This window comes from Ursus arctos, unplaced genomic scaffold (genome assembly GCF_023065955.2).
Source record: "Ursus arctos isolate Adak ecotype North America unplaced genomic scaffold, UrsArc2.0 scaffold_11, whole genome shotgun sequence".
Taxonomy (NCBI): domain Eukaryota; kingdom Metazoa; phylum Chordata; class Mammalia; order Carnivora; family Ursidae; genus Ursus; species Ursus arctos.
This window is the reverse complement of record NW_026622775.1, coordinates 59,412,609-59,435,257: the sequence shown is the minus strand read 5'-3', so window position 1 is coordinate 59,435,257 and position 22,649 is coordinate 59,412,609. Positions and strand designations below refer to the sequence as shown.

Below are 22,649 nucleotides of genomic sequence, written 5' to 3'. Positions count from 1 at the left end.
CCTGGGTAGCGCAGTCGTTAAGCGTCTGCCTTTGGCTCAGGGCATGATCCCGGCGTTTAGAGATCGAGTCCCACATCGGGCTTCTCTGCTGGGAGTCTGCTTCTTCCTCTCCCACTACCCTGCTGTGTTCCCTGTCTCTCTGTCACATAAATAAATAAAATCTTGAAAAAAAAAGGAAAAAAAGTACTATATTAAAGAAATAGTGCGTATAATGAGCACAGAGTAAAATAAGTGCTCAATAAATGTGAATTCCTTTCCTCCACATTACCCCCATTTGATCCTTATATATCCTAATATACGTGTTTCCTCTTAATCCCTTTCCAGCATGACCGAAAACCATTGCTTCTGTTCAGTTGTGTAGCTCCCTCTGCCCTCAGCTCAGACAAATATGAATACAGTTTAAAGTTGGTTAGGATGATGGAACAGGGGGCACCTGGGAGGCTCAGTCGGTTAAGCATCTGACTTCAGTTCAGGTCATGATCTCAGGGTCCTGGGATGGAATCCTGCCTGGAGCTCCCTGCTTAGCGGGGATTCTGCCTCTCCCTCTCCCTCTCTTTGCCCCTCCCCCTGCTTGTGCTCTCTCTCACTCTTTCTCAGATAAATGAATAAAATCTTTTTTCTAAATGATGTATGAAAAACAGCATGATATTACTCTCAGAAAACAGGTTCAAAAAAATTTTTTTAACTTAAAAATTTTTTTAATTTTTTAAAAAAGAAAACAAGTTCAAACCCAGCTCTGCCTCCTACCAACTGTGTGAACTTGAGCAATTATTTCACCTCTCCGGTCAATGCCACTGATGGTTCATCTCTTCCATCGTTACAATGGACAGAACCAGACCTGCTTTACCACCCCTATAGGGATGCTAAGTTCAAATGACAGAAATATGTGAAAGTGATTCATAAATAGTGAAGAGCTACGTAAACAGAGTAAGGCAAATTATAGAAAACAAAGTCCAGTGCACCTAAGGGTCTCATTCATTCTGCTGTAGAATCTTAGGGAAGAGAAATGCCAGGAACCATAATTATGTCTGAGTCTGGGACAGTGGTGCCCCAAAGAATGAAATTCTTTTTTTTTAATATGTATTTATTTGAGAGAGAGAGAGAGAGCACAAGCGGTGAAGAGGGGCAGAGGGAGAGGGAGAAGCAGGCTTTCCACTGAGAAGGGAGCCCGATGTGGGCCTCGATCCCAAGACCCCAAGACCATGACCCCAGCCCCAGGCAGATGCTCAACGACTGAGCCACCCAGGCACCCCAGAAATTCTCTTTATATTTGTTTTTATGTAAACAATCAGAAATGAGTTCACCAACACCCTCGCTTGGTCCTCGTCAAGTTGCCCGAGGCTCACAAGGTATCCTTAGGGAAGGAGGTGATCTCAGCTGCAGAGGGGTTGATAGTAGCCCCCAGTCGAGCTCACACGGACTGAGATGTGTTATGGCTTATCTGACTGAGTTAGGCAGAAGCAGATGATGTAATCCAGTTTTAACTAAACTAACCTTGGCCAAATGGACAGGGGGCTTTAGAAAAAGCCCTACAATTCATGTATTGCATGGTGCACTGGGTGTTATACACAACTAATGAATCATCGAACTTTACATCAAAAACCAGGGATGGTATGGTGACTAACATAATATAATACAAAATTAATTAATTTTTTAATTAATTAATTTTTTTAAAAGCCCTACAATTAACCTTAGATTAAAGATCATTCAAATACTAGCATAAACGGTCAAGAAAATGGCAGAACTGACATTCCCTCCTACTGAAGAGCTTTAGTCAAGGCAGAAACGTTGACAACACAAATTGGACAGTAAGCTGATTGTAAAGCATTTTTAAATGACGAAGACCATTTAAAAGGTGGGTATGCATGCTCTGCTGATGATAACTGAATTTATCTCCCCTGAAAATATTTACACCTATTGTTTAAGCCTTCTTTACCTTGCCTTTTTTAGTTTATTTTTTGCAGGGGTTTCTAATGTATATAATATATCAGTAAAGTAGTTCAGATTTATAATTTGCAAATAAATCTATACCTAAAATGTCTTACTGTTGGAGTGCACCATTAAAACAATGGGAGGGACCGTTGCCTTAGCATATTTCATTTCTTTAATGTGTCATTTTCCTCAGTTTAGACCATTGTGTCAGGCACCGACAGGCCACACCACACATGGGCAAGATGGCAAGAAACTAGATTTCCGCTGCCAATCTGGCAGGTTGCTATCTCTTAGAATGATCTCCTCATTCCTTTCTAGAGCCTCTGAAGGCAGACAGAAGCCATTGCCTTTACCCTGTCAACGCGGAGGTCTGGAAGCCAGTGTAGGCTTCTCATACTAATCTCCGTGAAATCTGGGGGCTGTCAACATCCCCACACCTAGTGGCTCTCAGGAAGGGAACCGTGGCATGCCACTTTTTAATGCTGTGGAGCTACTGTTTAGTAAGCAATTACTCTATGCCAGACCCTCAACCAAGAGCCTTGTGGGAACCATCTCAAAAAATGTTCATCACGACACTGCAAGAGTCTACGACTACTATCCAGAGCAGAGAAGAGCAATTTTCCCAAGATCACATGCTGCTGCGTGTTGTAGTCAGGATTCAAAGCTGTGCCTCTGACTCCAGAGACTTGCTCTCAATCCTTACATTGTGCTACTTTACATGCGTAGTAATAGCTTTATTTCCATGTATTAGGAGGATGACTTCTTAATAATATAACACACTCAAAATTAATTTAAAAAATGTGTCTCATTTCAAATGCGACTTTGCTTCATCTTGGGATCAGATATTTACCAGAACACATCAATGATCTTATAATAAGCATCAAAATAAACTACAATTAGATTTACAGGGATTATTTTTATAGATTTTTAAAATTTTATCTTACCAATTGTTGGGGGAAAAAAACAGCTTTACAGTCTTTCTGACATGACACAGGGCATAAACAATAGCACAATAAAATGTAAATGGCTTATGATTTACTCAAATGTATCTGAGGTTGCAAGCTAAAGCTAGCATTCAAGGCAATGAGGAAAATTCAGTGCATGATTCAGTTGTTGCCCCATACTCAGAATGTTAACAATGAGAACAAACCACAGGAACAGCTCTGTGAACTCTTCAATCATTAATGTAGCTATATTAATACCATGTGATATTAAAGAATTTAAGGAGAAAAAAGCCCATTGGGTTGCAGGAGCTCTTAATTCTGTGACTTTTTTTTTTTAAGATTTTATTTATTTACATGAGAGAGAGAGAGAGAGGGAGCATGAGCAAGAGAGAGAGGGAGAAGGAGAGGGAGAGGGAGAGGCAGACTCCCCTCGGAGCAGGGAGCCCCAGGAGGGGCTGGTTCCCAGGACCCTGGGATCATGACCTGAGCTGAAGGCAGATGCTTAACCGACTGGGCCACCCAGGCCCCCCTCTGTGATTTTTAATAAAATACAGCAAGTAGAAGTATGACAGGGGCGGGGCTGGGGGAGTGGGGTGGGAATGGCAATATCCTTCTGAGGACAAGTTCCTGCACAGGATTGTGTGTTCTTGCTCGTGTATGTTCAGGACCCTTGAGGTTCGCTTCCCAGATATCCTCAGTACAAATACCTAGGTCATGATTCAAAAGCACTATAATTTACAAAGCATAGCCCACACCTCACGGACTCAAATCCTGCTTTGTTACCATGACTGTTTCACCTTGATGCACCATCATATTTATCTTCAGAAACACTTCGTTAAATAGCAGTCTATCCGGAAAAAAGGAAAATTTCAGCATTCAAGCAGCTAAGCACTTCAACAGCCCATATATAATCTATATTTGTAATAAAGCAAAAATAGTCACTTGATTCGATTCTGTAATTTTATTGCTGACATCAACTCTGCTTGAATAGCAAAAGATGCATAGAGCTTAACAATGTTTGGAAAAAACAAAAGAATTACTAAGAATGTAAGGAGGCAGTTTCTTGCTTTATTTATCCCAGAATAATAACAAAGTTCCCTGGTTGATTCTTGAAAAAAGTTGTTTTTTTTAATTTTTTCTCAGCAAGTTGGAGTTTATACAAATTATCTCATGGATATATTTCACCGGTTTGAAAAAATTCATTGCTTTTTGACACATATTCATTTACCACAGGGTTCTTTTTTTTTTTTTTTTTTGACACGTATTCATTTAGGAAGAACTGTGGTACAATGGATTAAAGGTCCTTCTATTTTAAACCAATATTTTAAAATCATGGAAGCTAGCATTTTCCCATATATGAGAATTTACATATATTTCCTTGTTTGGGCTTCTTCATCCAGTGAAAAATCTATTTTAAAAAAACCACTGAATGGAAGAAAACAAAAACAATCTCTTTGATTCTATGGATCCAATTCATCACTCTCCTGTTTATAGACAAAGAGCCAGATCCTGCCCAAGGAAATTGTCTTTTTCAGATTTTATGTTTCTGCATTCCTCCTGTCTTATATTTTTCATTCCCCTTTTCCAGTCACCACTTCATAACTGTAGTTAGAAAAGGCACTCGTTCATTTTCCCTGATTTCACATTTGAACAGAATTCCTTTCAGATGGACCACAAACAATCTCAGAGAAAAATTCCATATTCTGGTAGATTCTGTAAAGGGTAAGTGGTCTGTCCACTGCACTGTCCGTTTGTCACTCCACACAAACAGGGAGTCCCATTACCTACAAAGGTATTAAGAAAGTGCCCCCAGCTGAAAGCATTTATCCAATTCCAATTGTTGTTTGGAAGTCTAAAATACTAAGAGTAGTATTGTTCCAGGAGCTACTGTTTAAAACAATGCAATGCCTGTTCAGAGTGAAAAATCAGTACTTGAAAATCTGATTTGGTTTAAAAAATAATAACTGTGCATCCAAAAAAGAATTCTTAAAGAAACATTTATATGCCAGGCACATGTTTTTAATTTTAATAATATGCGCTTACCTAAATAAATATGTAAAACCTTATAATTGTACTCTAGATTTGATATTTTTGTGTATTATTCTATTTTAGTGAATTGCAAAGAAGCTAATGAATAATAATGTTGAAAAAATCTGTATCTGTCAGTACAAAGTTGTTGTGGTTTATAGATGCTGCAAAACACCATGTTAAAAAAATTCTGTTAAAAAGTAATTGAAAACTGTTCTGATTTTATGAGAAATCAATGTAGCCATATCCTTATAGAATAATGCCAGATAAAAAGTAATCATGTTCCCTCTCCAATTGTGTTTGTTGGCATTTACGTAAGAATAATAATGCTTTAAGGTTATTTTCATAGTTGTTCACTTAACATGGGATTAACATCAAAATCTTCATAATTATCTGAGATCACCCATTTGAAAGCAGTGTGGTAAAGCATGTTAATGATTAAGACACTAGCAGTTTTAATACTAAACAGATTAACACACATGAAAGTAATATTATTTTGTGCATTGAATAATATGCCAGACCAATTTTTTGGTGAAGAGAGAATTCTCATGAAATGGTACCCTTTCTAGCTACTGCTTCCTATTTCTTGAGAGAGATACATGAGTGTGCATGACATCCGAACGTGAAATATTATTCTGTGGCTTTAACACGGCACAATTTTATGAAGCCTTTATTTCTGAGGTTTGCTTTAAATAAAATTGAAAACCAAAATGTTACAATAGGAGTGCGATCCGGAAGAATGAAGCTACAATCCGGGGTGGGATTATAAACCAAAAATCTGTAAAGCTTAAAAGAGATTGCTCATTGACTAGAACAGCTATGACTGTATTTTATGACCACCAGCAAACAAATGTAGGTCCATCCACACCTTACACATTTTTAAATAATAAAGAAGTATATTTTAATATGTACCCCAGAGTCTCATAAAAATATTTCTCTGCCTCAACTTTCCTACCTCCTTCAGAAGTCAACAGGAGAGGAAAATGGGTAGTCATTTATAAGGTAATATGAAATCATAAAATAATGACCCAAGTCATGTCCACCTTTCTTGAATCGGCGTGAAAATAGGGTTCACATCCCAGACCCAATTATTCCAAAATCCTTGCTGCTTTTGCGGATGCGGGTTAGGGTGGGGTACGAAATCTTAGAAACTAAACTGAACGTAACAAACGCACGTACCCCCCCTCCCCCCGCCATGAAGAATGCGTGTGAAAAGACAGTATCTGTAAGCCTCAGCTGTGCCCGCGAGGGGGGTGAGGGCGTGGGGATTTAAATCATGTTGTTTCCACTTATGCAGAGAAAATCCATAAAAAGAGATTTATTATCATATTTTCTTTTTGAAATGTATTTGTTTTTGACTTTAAAAGTGCTCCTCAGTCCAGAGCAGAGTAAATATTACGATTTTGTTAAACAGCAGCCAAGATTTAATTGTCTGTGAAATACAAGGCTTAGGACCTGATTTGAGTTAACTACTGTTCTGCTGATACAAACTAGGCTGGCCCGCGCGGTGCCCGAACGCAGCCAGCGGCGGACTCACCCGAGAGCCATGGCCAAGCACTCAGGGAGGGCGGGGGGGCAGCCCCACGCCTGCAGGCGCCCATCCAAAGGGCTTGGACCTTTATTCTCCCTGCGGCCGATTTAAAATGACTCTGTACAAAAAGTCAAACAAGAAGCAGCAGCTATGGAAAACGTAACAAATCATGCTAGCAGCTTAACAGCGAAAAAGAAGGGGAAACCAGTCCCCGCTAACAAATACTGAAGAAAAATGTAATGGAGATAGAAGTGAGGGGAAAGGGAAGAGAGGAGAAAAGGGGCTGGGTAAGGACACAACATCGATGTCGGCATGTGCACTGCACATTTTATTATTACTGCGTGTAGCTCAGTGGCTCGGCCAGGAACCTGAGAAATCCGTCTCCTTTAACTTTGCTCGCGCCCTTTGCACGCAGGTTTAGGAAGGTCTCCGCCGCCCGCCTCTCCCTCGCGTCTCCTCCTCCAGCGCCACCCCCCTCCCTCCCTCCAGTGGCTCTGCGGGTCGCTTCCTCCACCCGCCGAGGGTGCAGAGGAGAAAGCGGGCGGCTGCAGATTTGCCCCGGTGGCACCGCAGCCGCAAGCCAACCCGTAATTGCAAAGCAAACAAGGCTGAAATATTGGATTGGTCTCAATCGTGACAAGATCTACGCTTTTGCCGCCAATTTGTTTGTGCAGCTCTATTTAAAGGCACTTGATTGAGGAAATGTTGAAAATAGCGGTGAGGGTTTCCCTAATGAGACCTCAGGAGGGAAGCGGCGGCCTTCGCCCGCTGCCGAGGGCTCAGTATTGGGTTGGGGGGGCGGGGAGGCGGAAAAGGGCGCGGTTAACCCCTTCCTGCCCGCCTCGGGCGAAGAGTCCTCGGAGACAGGCGGGGAAGCTGGGGGTCCATCCCGCCCCGGAGCGGTGACCTCCCCCGGCCTGAGCTGCGGGGAACCGGCCTCCTTGGTGGCGGGCACCGTGAGGGGGGATGGGGATCAAAAGGATAACTTAACCAGGAGGGAAGGGGCGGTCCAGCAACCAACGCAGTGGCCGGAGGGCCGGCGGCCAAAATCCGGGGTGGCTGCTTTGGCAGCGCCCCTTGCCCCCCAACCATCCTGGGCTCACTCTCCGGCGCCCAAGGTCCTGCGAGGCCTGAGGCCCTTGCGATCCCCGAGAAGCCGCGGTTGCGCGTGGCTCAGGGCACTGAGGCGAGCGGTGCCCTCCGCCGCCACCCGGCCCATCGCCGTCGGGCTGGGTCTCCAGGAGGCTGTAAGGGAGGGAAGAAACCGAAGAGGCAGGAAGAGAAAATACATAAATATTTATTGAGCGCAGCCTGTGTGTCAGGCGTGTTGCTCTCCGGTGCATCTTGATTTCATTTAATCTCTCCTACACACCCTCGAGGTCGGTGTTATTAACCCATTGTTCAGATGAAGAAACTAAGGTTTAGAGAGATGGACGATCTTGTCCGAGATCAGGCAGCCAGTATTTGGGTGCACGAGAGTCCGGCCTGCCCAGCTCTGACTCTGGAGCTCAGGTTGTCGAGAGGGGCCACCCGGGAAGACCAGGCCCCGGCTGGGTTTTCCATTCTCTGAGCCAAGACCGGCTGACGAAGACTCACTGCCAGTGGGATCCATCCCGAGGAAGCCTTCTCTGGTTGTCCAGAGGGCTTGGAGATGAAGGTCTGTTCCCTAATGAGCCCTCCTCCTCTACTAGCTCTAGTCGCTTTCAAAATAAAGACAGCCAATCCAGTTGCAATTGGGGTATGCCGAATTCACCCGTTTTCTCTAAGTCATCCCTTTTACACAAACTGTTTAATCCCCTACTGGGTATGTTGACTGGGGGCTCAAGGAACCCCCAGTCACCAGAGGTTAAAGGTATGTGCCCAGTGGTCTATCAGAGAGAATACGAGGGGGTGCACCAGAAAGGGGACTTCATTTAGGGGAGCAGAGAGAAGGAAAGTAATACCTGGAAAGGCTTCCTGGAGGAGGCGGCATTTAAACTGGGCCTAGAAGAAACAAAGAAGTGTGGATTTTTTAAAAAAGAGAGAGAGGTGGGTTGTTTGCCAGCTATGGGGGCAAATCAAGGAATGCCAGACAGACTGTTGGGGACAATCTGGGAGTCACACTTTCACCACCTGCTGCCCTCTCCCGGCTGCCCCTCTAACTTGGAGAACTGTGAGTTGATCAAGCCCTGAGCCAAAGTTCCAATCTCTCTTAGGATTGAAAACCCAGGGCTTGGGGATGACACCAGCAGCTAGACCTTGACCCTTTGGAGCTCTGGACTTGAGCCAAAAGGGACTGTCAAAGACAGGGCAGGAAAGTGGCACTGGGGATGCTCTCACCAGAGTTCTGAACAATTAGAGTCACACATTCCTGAGTTTCTCTTAGAGGGATCTGGTCAGAGATGTACCTTGGCCAATCTGAAGTCTGTCTTTCTGGAGTCAGGAGCAGATGTAGGCCGGGAAAACGAAGGCCCCCAGAGGGCAGGGGAGGACTGGTTTCAGTTGTACTTCCCAAGAATGATCTGCACCTCTGTCAGCAAAGCAAAACAGCATCAGTCATACCGATTTAGTGAACCCTCTAAATGTGTTCTGAATGGAATTCTGCTTTTTTTTTTTTTTATGCAACCAATTCCTTCTTTTGAAGTTGGATGCTTCACAAGCAGAACGCAATTCCATTTTTTGTTCCTAGAGGTTGGGCCTGTGTTAACTTAAGTGGGCACTCATACAAGTACTAAAAAGAAAGCCGTTCTTTTCTGGAAAATAGAACAAAGTAGCGCCCCTCCTACCACGGTGCAGATATATAATCTGTAACAACAAATTGGTCTCCTAGTGCTGCGCATTTCCAGCAAGCATCCTGCCTTCTCTGTTTATATTATAACTTCTCTGCCTGCAATTATTTTTATTTTAATTTTCTGTCACTTTAACAGAAACCAGAGCCTTTTCTTCTAATGTTTTGTACACAACATGTTCATTTTGATAAGATGTTCTTTCCTATCCTCTTTTAGCTTGCCTTTCCTTGTTTAGAGTTCTGTATCAGGAGTTTCTAATATTTCTCCCTCTTTTTTTAAAGAACGTGTCCCTGTCTTGCTTTATTTGTTTGTGTGAAATTTAGTTTGAAAGGAGATCAGAGAGAGCAGGAGGGGTTTGTAATAAGAGAATGACCGAATGACCCAAAGGCTGATTATCTATCATTAACTGGAGACTCGGTGTACCCAAATTACCAGGGGGGACCTCAGTCTGCCGGATCCTTACCCAGCCAGAAAGGCAAGTGTGGAATGCACACTCTGAAACAGGCTCGTGGCATTGCAATGAAGACACTCTGCTCACGCATTTTCTTAAGGAGGTTTCCTTCAAAGCTCAGCTCAGGTTCAGCGCTCAAATGTAGTCGATTCTGACATGTGGTACACAGGTAAACACTCTTGCTGAAAGACTAACTTTAACATTTTTGTAACGAACGTTTTTGTGTTGTTTCGTTAGAAGCAAAATTGCAGTTAATTGTCTAAGCTCCAGAGAATATTGAGAAATCAAGCCAAGCTGCTTTTGATCTGCTCATGCTGCTAAACCTAAGCCTTGTAAAAATCGAAGTTTGCCATTAATATTGACAATAAAAGGGTTTCTTTTTGTTAACTTGAAACCTAACCATCCTGGCTCAAGTCCCTTGTCTAGAAGCAAAGGCCCTAGAATAAAGTAGAAAAGGTTTGGAAGAAACTGGCAGGGCTTTAAAAAAAAAAAAAAAGTCTACACGAGTTTGCAAAGGAGGCTTCAGAACAGGACTTCCTAGGAATGTGAGCAACCCCACAGTTAGAACTGAGAATTCACAGGGGCCTCAAGTCACAAACAAAACCTTCAGTCACTGAAATGGCTTGTCCAAATTTCACATTTTAAGTTGCCATTTGCTTTTGTATTTTATTCTGAACCCCAGACTGTATTGCAAGCTAGTCAAAGTTAACGACTACTTATTTTTCCATGTACCGTGGAAGCAAAATTACAATGACTTCCTCATCTGAATGCTGAATGCTTTCTTTCTGGCTTGGAAGAAAATGTTGCCAGTGTGTATGTAATTTGCTTGAAACAGAGTAGTTAACAGAAATCCTGTGGGATGTATTTTCTCATGCCACTTTTGCTCTGAGCTCTATCTGTATTTTACTAGAAAGTAGCAACCATCAGATCTACCTTACTTCTAAGGACCAGCATAACAATCGTAATAACACCCATGTACGTATCCTGCTGCCTCTAGAGTGGTCCTTTCACGTCCATCACCTTCTGTTCCCTTTAGTCTGAGTAAGTATTTTAGCTTTACGGACTGGCTTGGATACTTGGCAAGGTATCTCACTCTCCCTTATCAATGAAAACCCTCCAGAGCAGCAGCACATCTGTCAGTTAAAATGAAGATCCAGTCATTGATTATTTGAAGAAAATGTGAATTCCCACTGCTTGTAGTACTGGATATTGAGATTTCTCTTAAACATCATACATCTTAAACTTGCGCAATGTGATATGTCAATTATATCTCAATTTTAAAAAAACTATTTTTCTTAAGGGACTAAAAGATAAACCAGTATCTTATTCTACATCGATTTCAGGTTCAATGACCTCAGAAACCTCAGAAATCCAGGGATTGCTCAAAGGCAAATTAGAAGGGAGGGAGGAAGGGAGGGAGTGAGGGAAAGAGGGAAGGGCAGGGAGAGAAGGAAGGGGAGAGAAAGGCTAAATGGGGTGGGGAGGGAAGCATCAAGCAAGTCCCAATTTTCTCCACTGACTTAAATATTTCCTAATCAAACCTGGACTGACAGAGCCCTAAGCAATCAGCTGCTCCGTAGTCATTGCGGTTAGATCAGCCCCTCCCCGCCCCCATCTCCACAGATCTGCTCTTAACGGGAAAGAGGAGGGAAGAGGGATCACTCACCACATACCCCACCCCCACCCCAAAATGCAAACGGAAAATGCTCAGAACAAATAAAACCTCATAAGAGCCAAAGACAAGTTTTCCTGTCCTTCATTTTTGAAACAGATATTAGAGTTCAATCAAACTCGAGTCTGCTTTGTAGAAGTACTTTGAGCACCACCACATTTCTGGAACCACGGTCACTTGCCCTGTCTGTGGACAACTATTTCCCAGAAGGCAAACCAGAAAGGGAGGGACTACAGAACCTGAGTTAGAAGGAGATCCTTGCCGCCACTTGGGCAATGTGCCTTGTTCCATATGTCCGACGGGTTCTGGGACCAAGTGGCTAGCATTTAGATGACTCGATCCCACCCCAGGACAGAAAAATGCAAAGCCATCGAGGTGTCGGGAGAAGCACCTTCCTCTGAGCGGGTGGGGCTGCAGTTCCACCTTCAGGAACACATTGCTTTTTCTGCCGCCTTCTGGGTTTGACGTTCCTTCTGGAGTTCTTAGCCAACATTCTGGGGTTCGCCTTATGTAAGAGCATTATAGATATTTAAAGGAATGCTCAGTCACTTCTACTATGTTGGTTAGGAAAATAAGGTAAAACGAGACTTGAAAAACGATGAAGGGAATTGAGCCATAATTCCCGTAAACATAAAATGTGTGTTTATGGCCCTCCGGCCTGGTTCTTTTCAGGTCCAGTTTATTTTGAGTTCTCATGAGCAAAACATGAGATACAAACTGCCCTTGCCTTTGTAATAATAAATACCTCAAAAAGATCTGTATTTTCCCTAAAAACAGACTGAAGTTTTTTTGAAAAAAAAATATTTAGTTTAAACCAGATTGATTTTAAAAGGAATATCTCACAAGACCGAAATGTTTGCAAGGGAGTGCTCAGCCTCTCCCATGCTCTTTGAGTCTTTTCCAGGGGAAGAGGTGGGAGTGAAGGGAAAGAGCCAAGAGACATGGGTGCAAAATAAATTGTTGACCCCGGTTCGGTCTGTTTAGCTGGAGGCAGAGGTCATGCGCCCTACGGTGGGTATACCATCAAGTACAGTGAAGACTGGACCTAGAACCCCAGCATTTCTCCAACGTGGGGCTGCCCACCTGGGGAAGATTGGTTGCCCGTGGCTTCGGAAAAGGAAAGGCAAGTTAGTATGTGCCCTGACTAGGATTCCTCCTGCGGGCACCCAGGGGTACTCAGTGGTGCTTGGGCCCTTGGAGCACTCAGAACACATGCCCTTAGAGGGGGCAGCGTACCAGAGTCCACACTCGTACAGTCCCTGGGCTGACGTCAAAGCTGGGAAATTCATCCTTCCCCCCTTTCTTTGCCCACATTTCCCTTCCATCACTCTCCACCCCACCCTACCCCCCAGAAGGCACAGGCCATTGAAACTGGGGGCAAACCTGAGATGTCATCTGCCTCGCAGCCTTCCAAAACAGAGACTAGCCCAGCATCCCACTAGACCTGCAGCAAAATGTACAAAAGAGGACACTGGGAGAAAAAAGGGGACTCCTTGGGTTGTGCATTCAGAGTGGCACTCAGCCAGTCTGGTCTCTGCAAGTCAAGAACTGCAGCTAAGGACACTAGGGTTCACCCATTTGTCCCCTGCCTCCAAGCTGCCTTTCTAAGGCTGTAGTCTCGGGGCTTGGCTTTCTGAGCCACATGAAGCCCTAGACTCTTGCACAGCAGTAATTAACTGATAATGACACTGTCAGTGAGGACCGATGTTCAGATTAGCATCTTTTATGACTTTTTTCTGTCCCGCGTTCTCCATCTCTTTTTATCACTTGCCATGAGATCTGGGACCATGAAGAGATTTGCCCATTTTTGGTTTCAATTAAAAGAGCAAGGCTGAACATGGTAAATTCTGATGGCTTCGACACCGAGGCCACTCGCCTCTGGTGGACACAGCATCCCAGTCCCCAACTCAGCCTTCTGCCTGGCCTCTTCTTCCTTTCAATTCCCAAAACTTCCTCTGGCTCTGAAAGTGGCATACCAACTACTTCCCCTGAATTGTTATCTGTTCCCAGCCCGAGTGCAACCATCTTAACTTGGTCTACCTGTTTCCAAGGCCTAGATGTGCTTCTTATAAACAGACTTTTTTTTTTTTTAAGTATCAAATGTCAGAGGATTGAACTACCAGTATTTACACATTCAGGGGTTGCCTCCCTGGTGAAAATGTAAACAGAACCCCACCACACTACCTATATTCTTTCCTTGAAAAACGAGAGCTTTAAAACATTCCACTCACACTAAAATCACAGACCCGTCCAAGCTGGGGGTTGAAAGCTCTAGGTCGCTATTTTGTTCCATGCCCAAGTGGCACTTTACCAACAAATCCGATTTCAGCTTCTCCCCACACCCTGTTCTCTGACTTAAGATGCTATGCTGGGGGCATCCAGGGAAAACGACCCCTTACGCAGGGGACAGAATGGGCCCTGAATGGGCTCCCGCACTGGGTTTGCTAGCCTACTCCCCTCTCTCAGTTCTTTCCCCTCTCGGACGCCCAGCCACCGCAAACCTAAAAAGTATTTCTTAGTGCCGCTGCCCAGGGCTATAGTGGCGGGTGGAGCCGGCCCTGAATCCCCCGCTGCAGAGGAGTTGGGCGTCCCCACCACCCCTCCCTCCATTCCCGCCGAACCTTGCCTTCCATCCCCAAGCACGAACCCCGCAGAAAGCGCCCAGCGGGCTGAGAAAGGACTGTCCTCACCCGGTCCTTGGGGTGGGGCACCCTTTGTGGGGTGGGGCTCCCTCTGAGGCCTGGGGCCTGACTCTGCCTGCTTCCAAAGGACCGTACCCAAGGTGGAGGCAAGGGTCTCCTCTGGGTGACCCCCGCCAGGCCCAGCGACGAGTCCCAGGCCGCCAAGGCCCCGCGCCGTCTTCTGTACACTTCCCTGGGCTCCCTTTAATTTCCGTCAGGCGGGGTCCCGGTTGACACCCTTTTCCACACACACCAGACTCCATCAGGCCGAATCCTCATTTACACATCAGTCTCCCTTCGGGACTCCCAACCAAGCCCCGGGGAGATTCCAGCTCCTGCCACTGTCCATCCCCTGCCCCAGCCTCTCGTCCAGCTTTCTCAAAATGCTCATGCCACGTGGGCGCGGCGGCCCCGTGCCCCGCCGCCCGGTGACTTACAAATGGAGATCCATTCTCCGTTACAAAGCGTTCAAGATCACTTCACTAAGGCCAGCAGTCTAAACATCCACGAGCCGTCCTCCCGGTCTACCTCTTAAACTGTTGTTTAATGGTTCCCCTCCGATAACTAAACCTGCTTTCCACAGATGCCCGCTTTTATGGGAGAGGCAGGAATGCAGAGATATATTTATATGTTTGTTCATAAAAGCTGGAAAATAAGCTCTGAACACGCTGTAAAAAATATTCAGTTACTTACCAAACAGGCTAGTTAAACCAGGGGAACACCGATACCGGCCACACCACAAATTCGGGGAATCGAGGTGCCTGCGCTTTGAAATCGCCCAAGGTCGTCGCTGGGGCTGGTGTCCCTGAAGAATATGGAAATAAGAGTATTTACAATCGGCTTGCCCGGTCGTCCGGTGGTCTCAGCCGTGATCTTCAAAAGCAGCCACGGTAACAGGAGCCACCTCGGACGGCCCCGGCCAGGGTAACGTGCTGGGTAAGTAAAGAGACGTGGAGACTGGCATGTCCAGCCTGTGCCCAGGTCAAAGCAGCAGCCTTCCCCCGCCGCGCCCGCCGCTCCCCTCGGCGAGGCGACAGCGCCGGCTCCCAGCCGCCCCTTTGCGGGGGCCCCCGCCGCCCGCTGTCTCTGCTCCCGGCCCCCACTCCACCCGCACAAAAATGGCACGAAGCTGTCTGCTTATTTCTTGCCTCGGTTACCTACAAAACCACTTCGAAAAGAGATATCTGCGTCCCCTCCACCTTTTAATTTTTTTAGCCAGAAAAGAAAGCAGAGTGATACTATACCTGGTTTGAGATTCGTCAAGATTTGAGACTTGGGGGGAAAAATAATTTAATAGTAAAGCATCTGCTAAACACTTGCATTAACCTCTGGCTGATAAAAAAGTTTTTTTTTAACCCTGCCCCCCCCTCGTTTTAATTATCTCATGGTTATGAAGGGGCAGCCAATCCTGGAAGAGGACTTCGACAATTAGCAACGAGAACATCAAAAAGTTTTATTGCGGAGAGCGAGAGGCACCGCCCCTGCCGCCCCGGGATTGGCGTGAGGAGCCTCTGACGACATATATTAACCCGAGCAGCCCTAAAGATGTAGCTGTACATGGAGATCTTGCTGGGAAAATCCGCTTACTCCCCTCACGGCGTCCAGCCCACGAGAACCGCCGCCGCCGCCCGGGAGCTCCCTCGGCCGCCGCGCAGACCCCTCCGAGAACCCGAGCCGCCGCCTTCGCGCTCCGAGGCTCCTGCAGGGCCCCAGATCCTTCCCCTGAAAGAAGGAGAGGATCTGAGAAAATGGATGCACTGAGACCTCTCTGAAAACCCTCCGAGGGAGCCCGAGAGGAGTGAGGACACGTTACTCGCTGCTAAAATCACATTCAAGGACCAAAACAACAACCAAAAATTTCATTAAAACAATAAGCGCCCAAGAACCCAGATCGGGCTGGTGGGGGGAGGGGAAGGGGCGGGAAGGGGAGGGTCGCATGGAGGTAGCTTCACAGTGAGCAGTCGACCCTGCCGCCTCCCTGCAGAGCCGGGCCGGCTCTTCCAACCGCGGCTCGGACTCGTCCTGGGACTCCGAGTTAGCTTCGGTGTCAGCATCGCGGCCGCGGTGGAGCCCGGAGACTCCGCAAAGCAGCCTCGCGGGAGCCCCGGCACCTTTGCATGAGCACGAGAGGATTCTGCCTCCCAGCAGCTGCCCGGGAAGCAGGAGCCGGCGCGCCGGCCGGGGAGCAAGGCGGGAGCCGGCGGCGGCTGCGGCGGCGGCCAGGGGCGCACGGTGCCGGGACCAGCTCGCCGCGCCCTATGGGGAGCCGGCGGCCGCAGTGCTGCTGAGGCGGGCCCGGCGGGCCAGGCGGGGGATCGGGGCCCGGGCTGCAGCAGCCCCCTCTGCGGCTGCCGGGCCGGCCCGGGCGCCCGAGGGCTGGGGGGTGGGGGGTGGGGGAGGCCGCCCAGCGCCGAAGCAGGGGCCCCGGCCGAGGGCGCGGCGGGGCTACGCGCACGCTGGGGCGCGTGGAGGGGCGCGGAGGGCGATATGAGTCTGGTGGGGGGCTTCCCCCACCACCCGGTGGTGCACCATGAGGGCTATCCTTTCGCCGCCGCCGCCGCCGCCGCCGCTGCCGCCGCCGCCAGCCGCTGCAGCCACGAGGAGAACCCCTACTTCCATGGCTGGCTCATCGGCCACCCCGAGATGTCGCCCCCCGACTATAGCATGGCCCTGTCCTACAGCCCCGAGTACGCCAGCGGCGCCGCCGGCCTGGACCACTCCCATTACGGGGGGGTGCCGCCGGGCGCCGGGCCCCCGGGCCTAGGGGGGCCGCGCCCGGTGAAGCGCCGGGGCACCGCTAACCGCAAGGAGCGGCGCAGGACTCAGAGCATCAACAGCGCCTTCGCCGAACTGCGCGAGTGTATCCCCAACGTGCCCGCGGACACCAAACTCTCCAAGATCAAGACGCTGCGCCTGGCCACCAGCTACATCGCCTACCTCATGGACCTGCTGGCCAAGGACGACCAGAATGGCGAGGCGGAGGCCTTCAAGGCGGAGATCAAGAAGACAGATGTGAAAGAAGAGAAGAGGAAGAAGGAGCTGGTCAGTACCAGGGGGCAGGGGGCAGGGGGCAGAGGGGGTGCGCAGTTCGGGGGACCGGTGCTGCCGGACTCTTTCCAATTGGGCTGAGCAATGACATCCCTCGTTCTTTGGCTGCATCCTAAGCCACGGTTGTTTAAACCAGGTTTTGGAGAGGATGGTTTCCCCAAGAAGCTGAGGAGATGGGGGGTGTCAGCAGCCCCAGGAGGAGGAGGAGGAGGTGGAGGAGGGAGGAGGTTAAGGGGGATGCTTCCCGCTGGTGATCTTCCCTCCGGGAGATGGCTGTTCCCACCGGCACTTCGGGCTTGTTTTTGGACTCGGGGTCCCTACTGATCTTCCGATTGCCCAGGCCCAATCATTCTATGTCTCTTAGAGCCTTCATTTGGCCTCCAATCCCATCTTGCTTTCAGGTATTTCTAAAATAAATCGCCCAGAAGCGCTAGATTCCCATTATTTCACTATTGATCCCTAATGCCCCCTCTGGAGAACCAGACCACCACTGATTCTAAGAGAGTTTTGTGGTTATTACAATGCTCAGAAGACGTAAAGGTAAACATAAAATAAGTACTTTTAACTTCAAAATGCACCTCCAGTTTCTCTTGGGCAATGAGGTTAAACCGTAACTTCCCAGATGTGTACTTCATGGGTATTTCTTGTTTTATTTGCATGAGCATTTTAAGACAAACAATAAATACTATTATGATCATTGTTATCGTTGTTTGCAGTAACACAGAACTATAACTGAAAATTAGTTTTCTCAAGTTCCTACCAAATGTCCATAGGCTGGTGGTGTTGGAGCTGGGCTGTTGCCATGAAGGGCCTGGAAAATAATCCCATTTGTCTCGTTTTTCTTCTTTGAGGCCTGTGGCGCTTTTTTGTCTGTGCATAATCGAGTGACCTCCCGAATGACTAGGGATTTCAGAGGCCGCGGTGAAGACGCACTGCCTTGTTGGGGGTGCCGAGAGCCCCCTGCCCACCAGCCCAGTCCAGGGCACAGGGAACTTATCCCCATCTTCCCTAGAGCGCAAACCTGGGATTGCGATTGAAAACCGGGAAACCAGATTTAGCGCCGACCCCCGCTCGCGCCCCTACATCTGGAGTCAGAGAAAAGGCCCCCAGCCCCTCCATAAACGACTTGGAAACGGCTGGTTGTTTATAAGCTTGCCCATCCGGTAGTTGAGCGTTGCAGGCGCGTGGAGGCCTGGGCGGTAGCTAGGGCTGCGCAAATCTTCGTAGCGTTTCTACAGACGCTAGGACTTGAAACCGTCCCACCTCTCATCCCTTACTCGCTCTCTCCCGGTCTCCTTTCCTCCCCGGAGAGGTGCGGGGGTGGCGCGGAACCAGGTCTCCTTTCTGAATTTTTCTTTCCACTTTTCTCCCCTTCGCCTCTCCTCGGCCCAGAACGAAATCTTGAAAAGCACAGTGAGCAGCAACGACAAGAAAACCAAAGGCCGGACGGGCTGGCCGCAGCACGTCTGGGCCCTGGAGCTCAAGCAGTGAGGAGGAGGAGGAGGAGGAGAGCGCGCGTGAGCCAGGGCCCAGGAGCCGGAAGCAGACCCAGGACTCCGGGCAAGCTCTCCACGCTCCGCTCTGAGGACTTCTCGCATTTGGAATCATCCGATTTATTTATGTGCAATTTGCCTCCCCTCTCTTTGCCCCCCTTTGAGGCATCCGCTCCCCACCTCCCCCACCAAAAAAAAAAAAAAAAAGTGGATATTTGAAGAAAAGCATTCCATATTTTAATATGAAGAGGACACTCCCGCGTGGTAAGGGATCCCGTCGTCTCGTAGATTCTCGGTGTGTGAATGTTCCCTCATGGCTGTGTAGACACCAGCGTTGCCCCCTCCCCATTTACCCAACCCCTTCCAGATAAAGACAGCAGATAATAGTGTGTATGTGAAGTGTATCTTTAATACTTGGCCTTTGGATATAAATATTCCTGGGGATTATAAATTTTTATTTCAAAGCAGAAAATGGGGCCGCTAACATTTCCTTTGGATTCGGTATCTAGTGCTGTCTTATCATCTGTGGTCGTTCCCTATTTGAAGATGTTTCCAACAGCTACTTGTTTTGTGCACTTCGGTCCTCTAAAACTAAGTGGAATTTAATTAATATTGAAGGTGTAAACTTTGTAAGTATTCAATAAACCACTGTGTGTTTTTTTTTTACAAAAAAACCCAATCTTTTAATGGTTGATACCTCAAAAGAGTTTTGAAAACAAAACTGTTATACTTGTTTTCATAATATTTAAAATATTCAGAAGTAAACTAAATTATCATGATTGCCTCTAACTTTATTTGAAAGAGTCAGTAGTTCCGATCAATCCTCACCGTGAGCTCCAGCCCTCGCAGGGAAGGTTCCTTGGTGAAAATCCTGCTAAAGGACCTGGGCTCTATCAGAGTCCTGTCTCCTTCGCATTCCCCTCCCTACCCCGAGCCCTGGAGTAGGCCCAGTGGTCAGTATTAGGAGGACCTGGGGCTGAGAAAGGTCTTGGCAGTTCGCTGGAAAGGTGGAAAGGTGTTCTTGTTTTCCCTGAATTCAACCAGATGCCATTCTGTGGGGGGCCTTTGGTTTTTGTTTGGGGAGCATGTTTGAGGTGGAGGAGATTTGAGAAGGATCCCAGGAGTTATTGCAGCCACAGGAAATAGTCTACAGTTTCTAATTCAAAATGTAGGCTTTCATCCTGGAAAAGAAAAAAGAGGGAAAGAGGAGTTTTTGCTTGTAGTCTCCATCAGGGTGATTCTCATCTGAGCCGGCCTTGGGAGCGGGGGAGAGCTTTTGGAAAAAAGTCCATGATTAGGTAACAAGGAATTTTACGTCAAGTAAGAAATCGCGAACATGACCAAGGATTTAAAGGGAGGTGGGGGGGGGGGCTAGATTTACAAGGAGCTACAGGGAACTCAATATTAACTGTGCGGTGTCTGAAGTCTTCCCGGCCCCAGGCCAGCGGAACAAGCGGCTCCCTTCCCCAGCTACCAGCCCGCTGGGGACGTCACCCCGTCTGAGGTTTGGTCTCCTTGAGTCCCAGCACATCCCAAAAGGAAGTCCCTGAGGCCTCCTTTGCCCGTAGTCTTGGCTAGAGCCGGAATCTCTGCTCTAGGAACCAGAGAAACTGTAGTGCCATAAAGGACTCGGCAGGCTGGGGAGGGGAGGGAGGAGGGGAGAGATGGAGTTGGGGGGGTGGGGGAAGAAAGGTGAAACGTATTAAAAAGCGGTTTGTTTCATGGAATGCCACGTATATAAATCTGGTGTTAGGGAGGCTTGCCAGAGGCTTTCCATCTTGGAACCCATCCTCGGGGTGATGTTCGCACCTCGGCTCCAGGCACAGACCTTCCCCCTATATCCCAGGGGTTCCCATGGCTCGCGGGTGCCCACTCTGAGCCTGCCGCCTGCAGCGGGCGAATTCGCAGGCGCTGGGGGAGAGATGAACGAGCGGCTCTGCGGGTTTCTTCTGCGGGCAGCTGACAGCGCGAGGGCGAGGGGTTAGAACAACTCGGCCAAAGCGATCTGAACTTTCTCCCCCCGGGTCAGGCGGCGCTGGGCCGACGCGGTGGGCGCGGGCTGTGTTTACAGACACTTGCCTTTGTTTATAGCACCGGGGGGCGTAAGGAGGCGCTCCCTGATTTTCTATTACTCTCGGGATTCTTGTCGGTTTGACCGAATGGCTCTCTCCCTTTCCTGCCTCCAGCGGCCTTTTGCGTCTTTACTTTAAACCGATGGAAAGAGAGACTTCTTATCCCAGGGGTAGAAAAAAGGTTTACTAAAATAGTGGAGAGAGCAGTGGTGGAGGTGGTGAGGTTTTTAAACCAGGAACTGAAGAGGAGTTATCTTCATCATGCATGCGGGCCTGTGCTTGCCTTGGGTAGCTGGTCCTCTTTACCATCTGGGTCTTAATGCACTTTTGCTGGTCTAACCCTTTTTCTGGTTTATTAAACACCAGCAGAGAAGATCCAGAAGAGCCTGGCAGCAGCATCGCTATGGGGCAGCTTGCTGCTACACATGTTTTAAAACCCGCGCTGCAGAAATTCGTCCTCTTTGTCTGGGCCAGGCGCTGCCCGCCTTCTCTCCTGCCTGCCGAGCCGCTTCCTCTGGCCCAGCAGCACCAGGCCTGACACCTCCACCATCTCGACATTCCAACCTGTGTGAAATCCCAACGGGCCAGACATCTAGCAGACCCGACACCCTAGATGCTGAACCCCTAACTGGCAAGACACCCCAGATTATCTGTCTCTACAGCTTCATGGGACATCCCAACCTTCCCAGCGTTCCCAGCCACCCAACATCCCTGCCCCACGTTGTCAAGTCCCGGGAAGCGAGTGGTGTGCTGGGCCGGCATTTGTTCTGAGCTTCCCTGCTTTTCTCTTCTGCACATTTATTTCTCTTTTAACTCCCTCTCTTTTTTGCTTAAAGAAAAAAAAAGTTTCCAACCTCTTGCCTTGCGGGACCGGCTAAAAGGCCTCTGTTTTAATTGCTCGGATAATGTGGTTGCTGCCATTTTGTTAAAAGCAATCACTCCTGCAGCGAAATCACAAGCTCTCTAGACAGGCCGGAGCCGACAAAAATGCAGGATTTGACGTTAAAAGCTAAATGGGAAGCTGGGGCGGCGGAAGGTAAATTGATGGTAGATCTGGCTGTCAGGGCCCGGCCCCAGACCGCCGCGCAGGCCGAGCGCCTGATAACCCTGGAGCACCGGCGGGGAGAGGGCTCGGCCGCTGTGTGTGTGTGTGTGTGTGTGTGTGTGTGTGTGTGTGTGTTCGTTCCTACAGACCCATTCTCAAATTCTTGGGAAGTAACCTGGAAAGCTCAACAGAGGGGGATCTGAGCACACTCCTTGCTCCCAGTCACAATTTTCCAGGATTTTCGCCCCCAGCTGGGACACTAACGGCACCCTTAAGAGCTTTTTTCAGGTCGAAACTATTAGAAGAAGACAGCAAGATCACTTGGGGTTCTTCCCGCCTTCTAAATCCAACCCCACCCCACCCTCTGGAGGCTTGGTGGGAAGCTCCAGCATCCGAGTATGTTAGCCAATAGGTCCGAGCACCTAGGAAGCGTGGGCCTCCCCGCCTGGGCTGCCCTTCTCAGGACCAGGCGGCCCGGTCGTCCCCGCGATGAGGTGGGGTCAGCGGTGGCGCCAGGAAGGGTAGCAAGTGTGCGTGAGTCGCGGTGGAGCGTGGCTCGATCCGTCCGCCCTCGTCTATGCCTCTACCGGCCGCCGCCTGCTGCTGGTGAGGATCACAGAGCTCGTATCCCACGGGTTGTTAAGGAAGCAGGAGGGTGAGTTGTGTGCGCGCTGATTTCGCTGGAAGGGGTGCCTAGGGTGGGAGTGAGCTCAGAATCAAAGCTGCGGGGAGCGGAAGGAGGCAGGCTTGTGAGCTACATCCGAGACCTTAGCTTTGCAGAGAGAGCCCGAACCAGTTGCGAGCGCTTGAGGTGTGCGTGCAGGAGACAATCAACTGGTCCAAGGATGCCACAATAGCCGGAACCGCATTTGCACTGAAGGTCTACAAAGCGCGGGAAACCTCTCGGCTATTCCTGGAGCTTTGAAGAAACTCGGTGTCTAACGCTGCGTGTGCGGCTTGCAGTTTTCTCTTCCACAGCCGCCT

General features: G+C 48.5%; 1 protein-coding gene and 1 long non-coding RNA gene across 4 annotated transcripts in view; one reads left to right on the top strand and one right to left on the bottom strand.

Moving 5' to 3' along the window:
* The window catches only part of LOC113269910 (uncharacterized), a 50,679-nt gene extending 35,239 nt beyond the window's left edge, over positions 1-15,440 (bottom strand). Inside the window, exons 1-5 of one of the 3 annotated variants that reach the window (XR_003321632.4) lie at positions 15,252-15,425; positions 14,701-14,812; positions 8,823-8,944; positions 8,379-8,418; positions 5,560-7,680 (exon numbers count right to left, since the gene is read on the bottom strand). This is a non-coding gene — a long non-coding RNA (uncharacterized LOC113269910). Of the gene's footprint in view, positions 1-5,559; positions 8,419-8,822; positions 8,945-14,700; positions 14,813-15,251 lie in introns of those variants that run through there. The other 2 variants (XR_008958671.1, XR_008958670.1) reach the window with 2 other exon arrangements.
* A 978-nt stretch (positions 15,441-16,418) lies between these two features.
* Positions 16,419-19,221, top strand: HAND2 (heart and neural crest derivatives expressed 2). Its single transcript, XM_026518868.4, has 2 exons — positions 16,419-17,049; positions 18,448-19,221. The coding sequence occupies exons 1-2, from the start codon at positions 16,495-16,497 to the stop codon at positions 18,544-18,546; spliced, it is 654 nt and encodes a 217-aa protein (XP_026374653.1). The 5' UTR covers positions 16,419-16,494; the 3' UTR covers positions 18,547-19,221.
* The last annotated feature ends 3,428 nt before the right edge of the window (positions 19,222-22,649 follow it).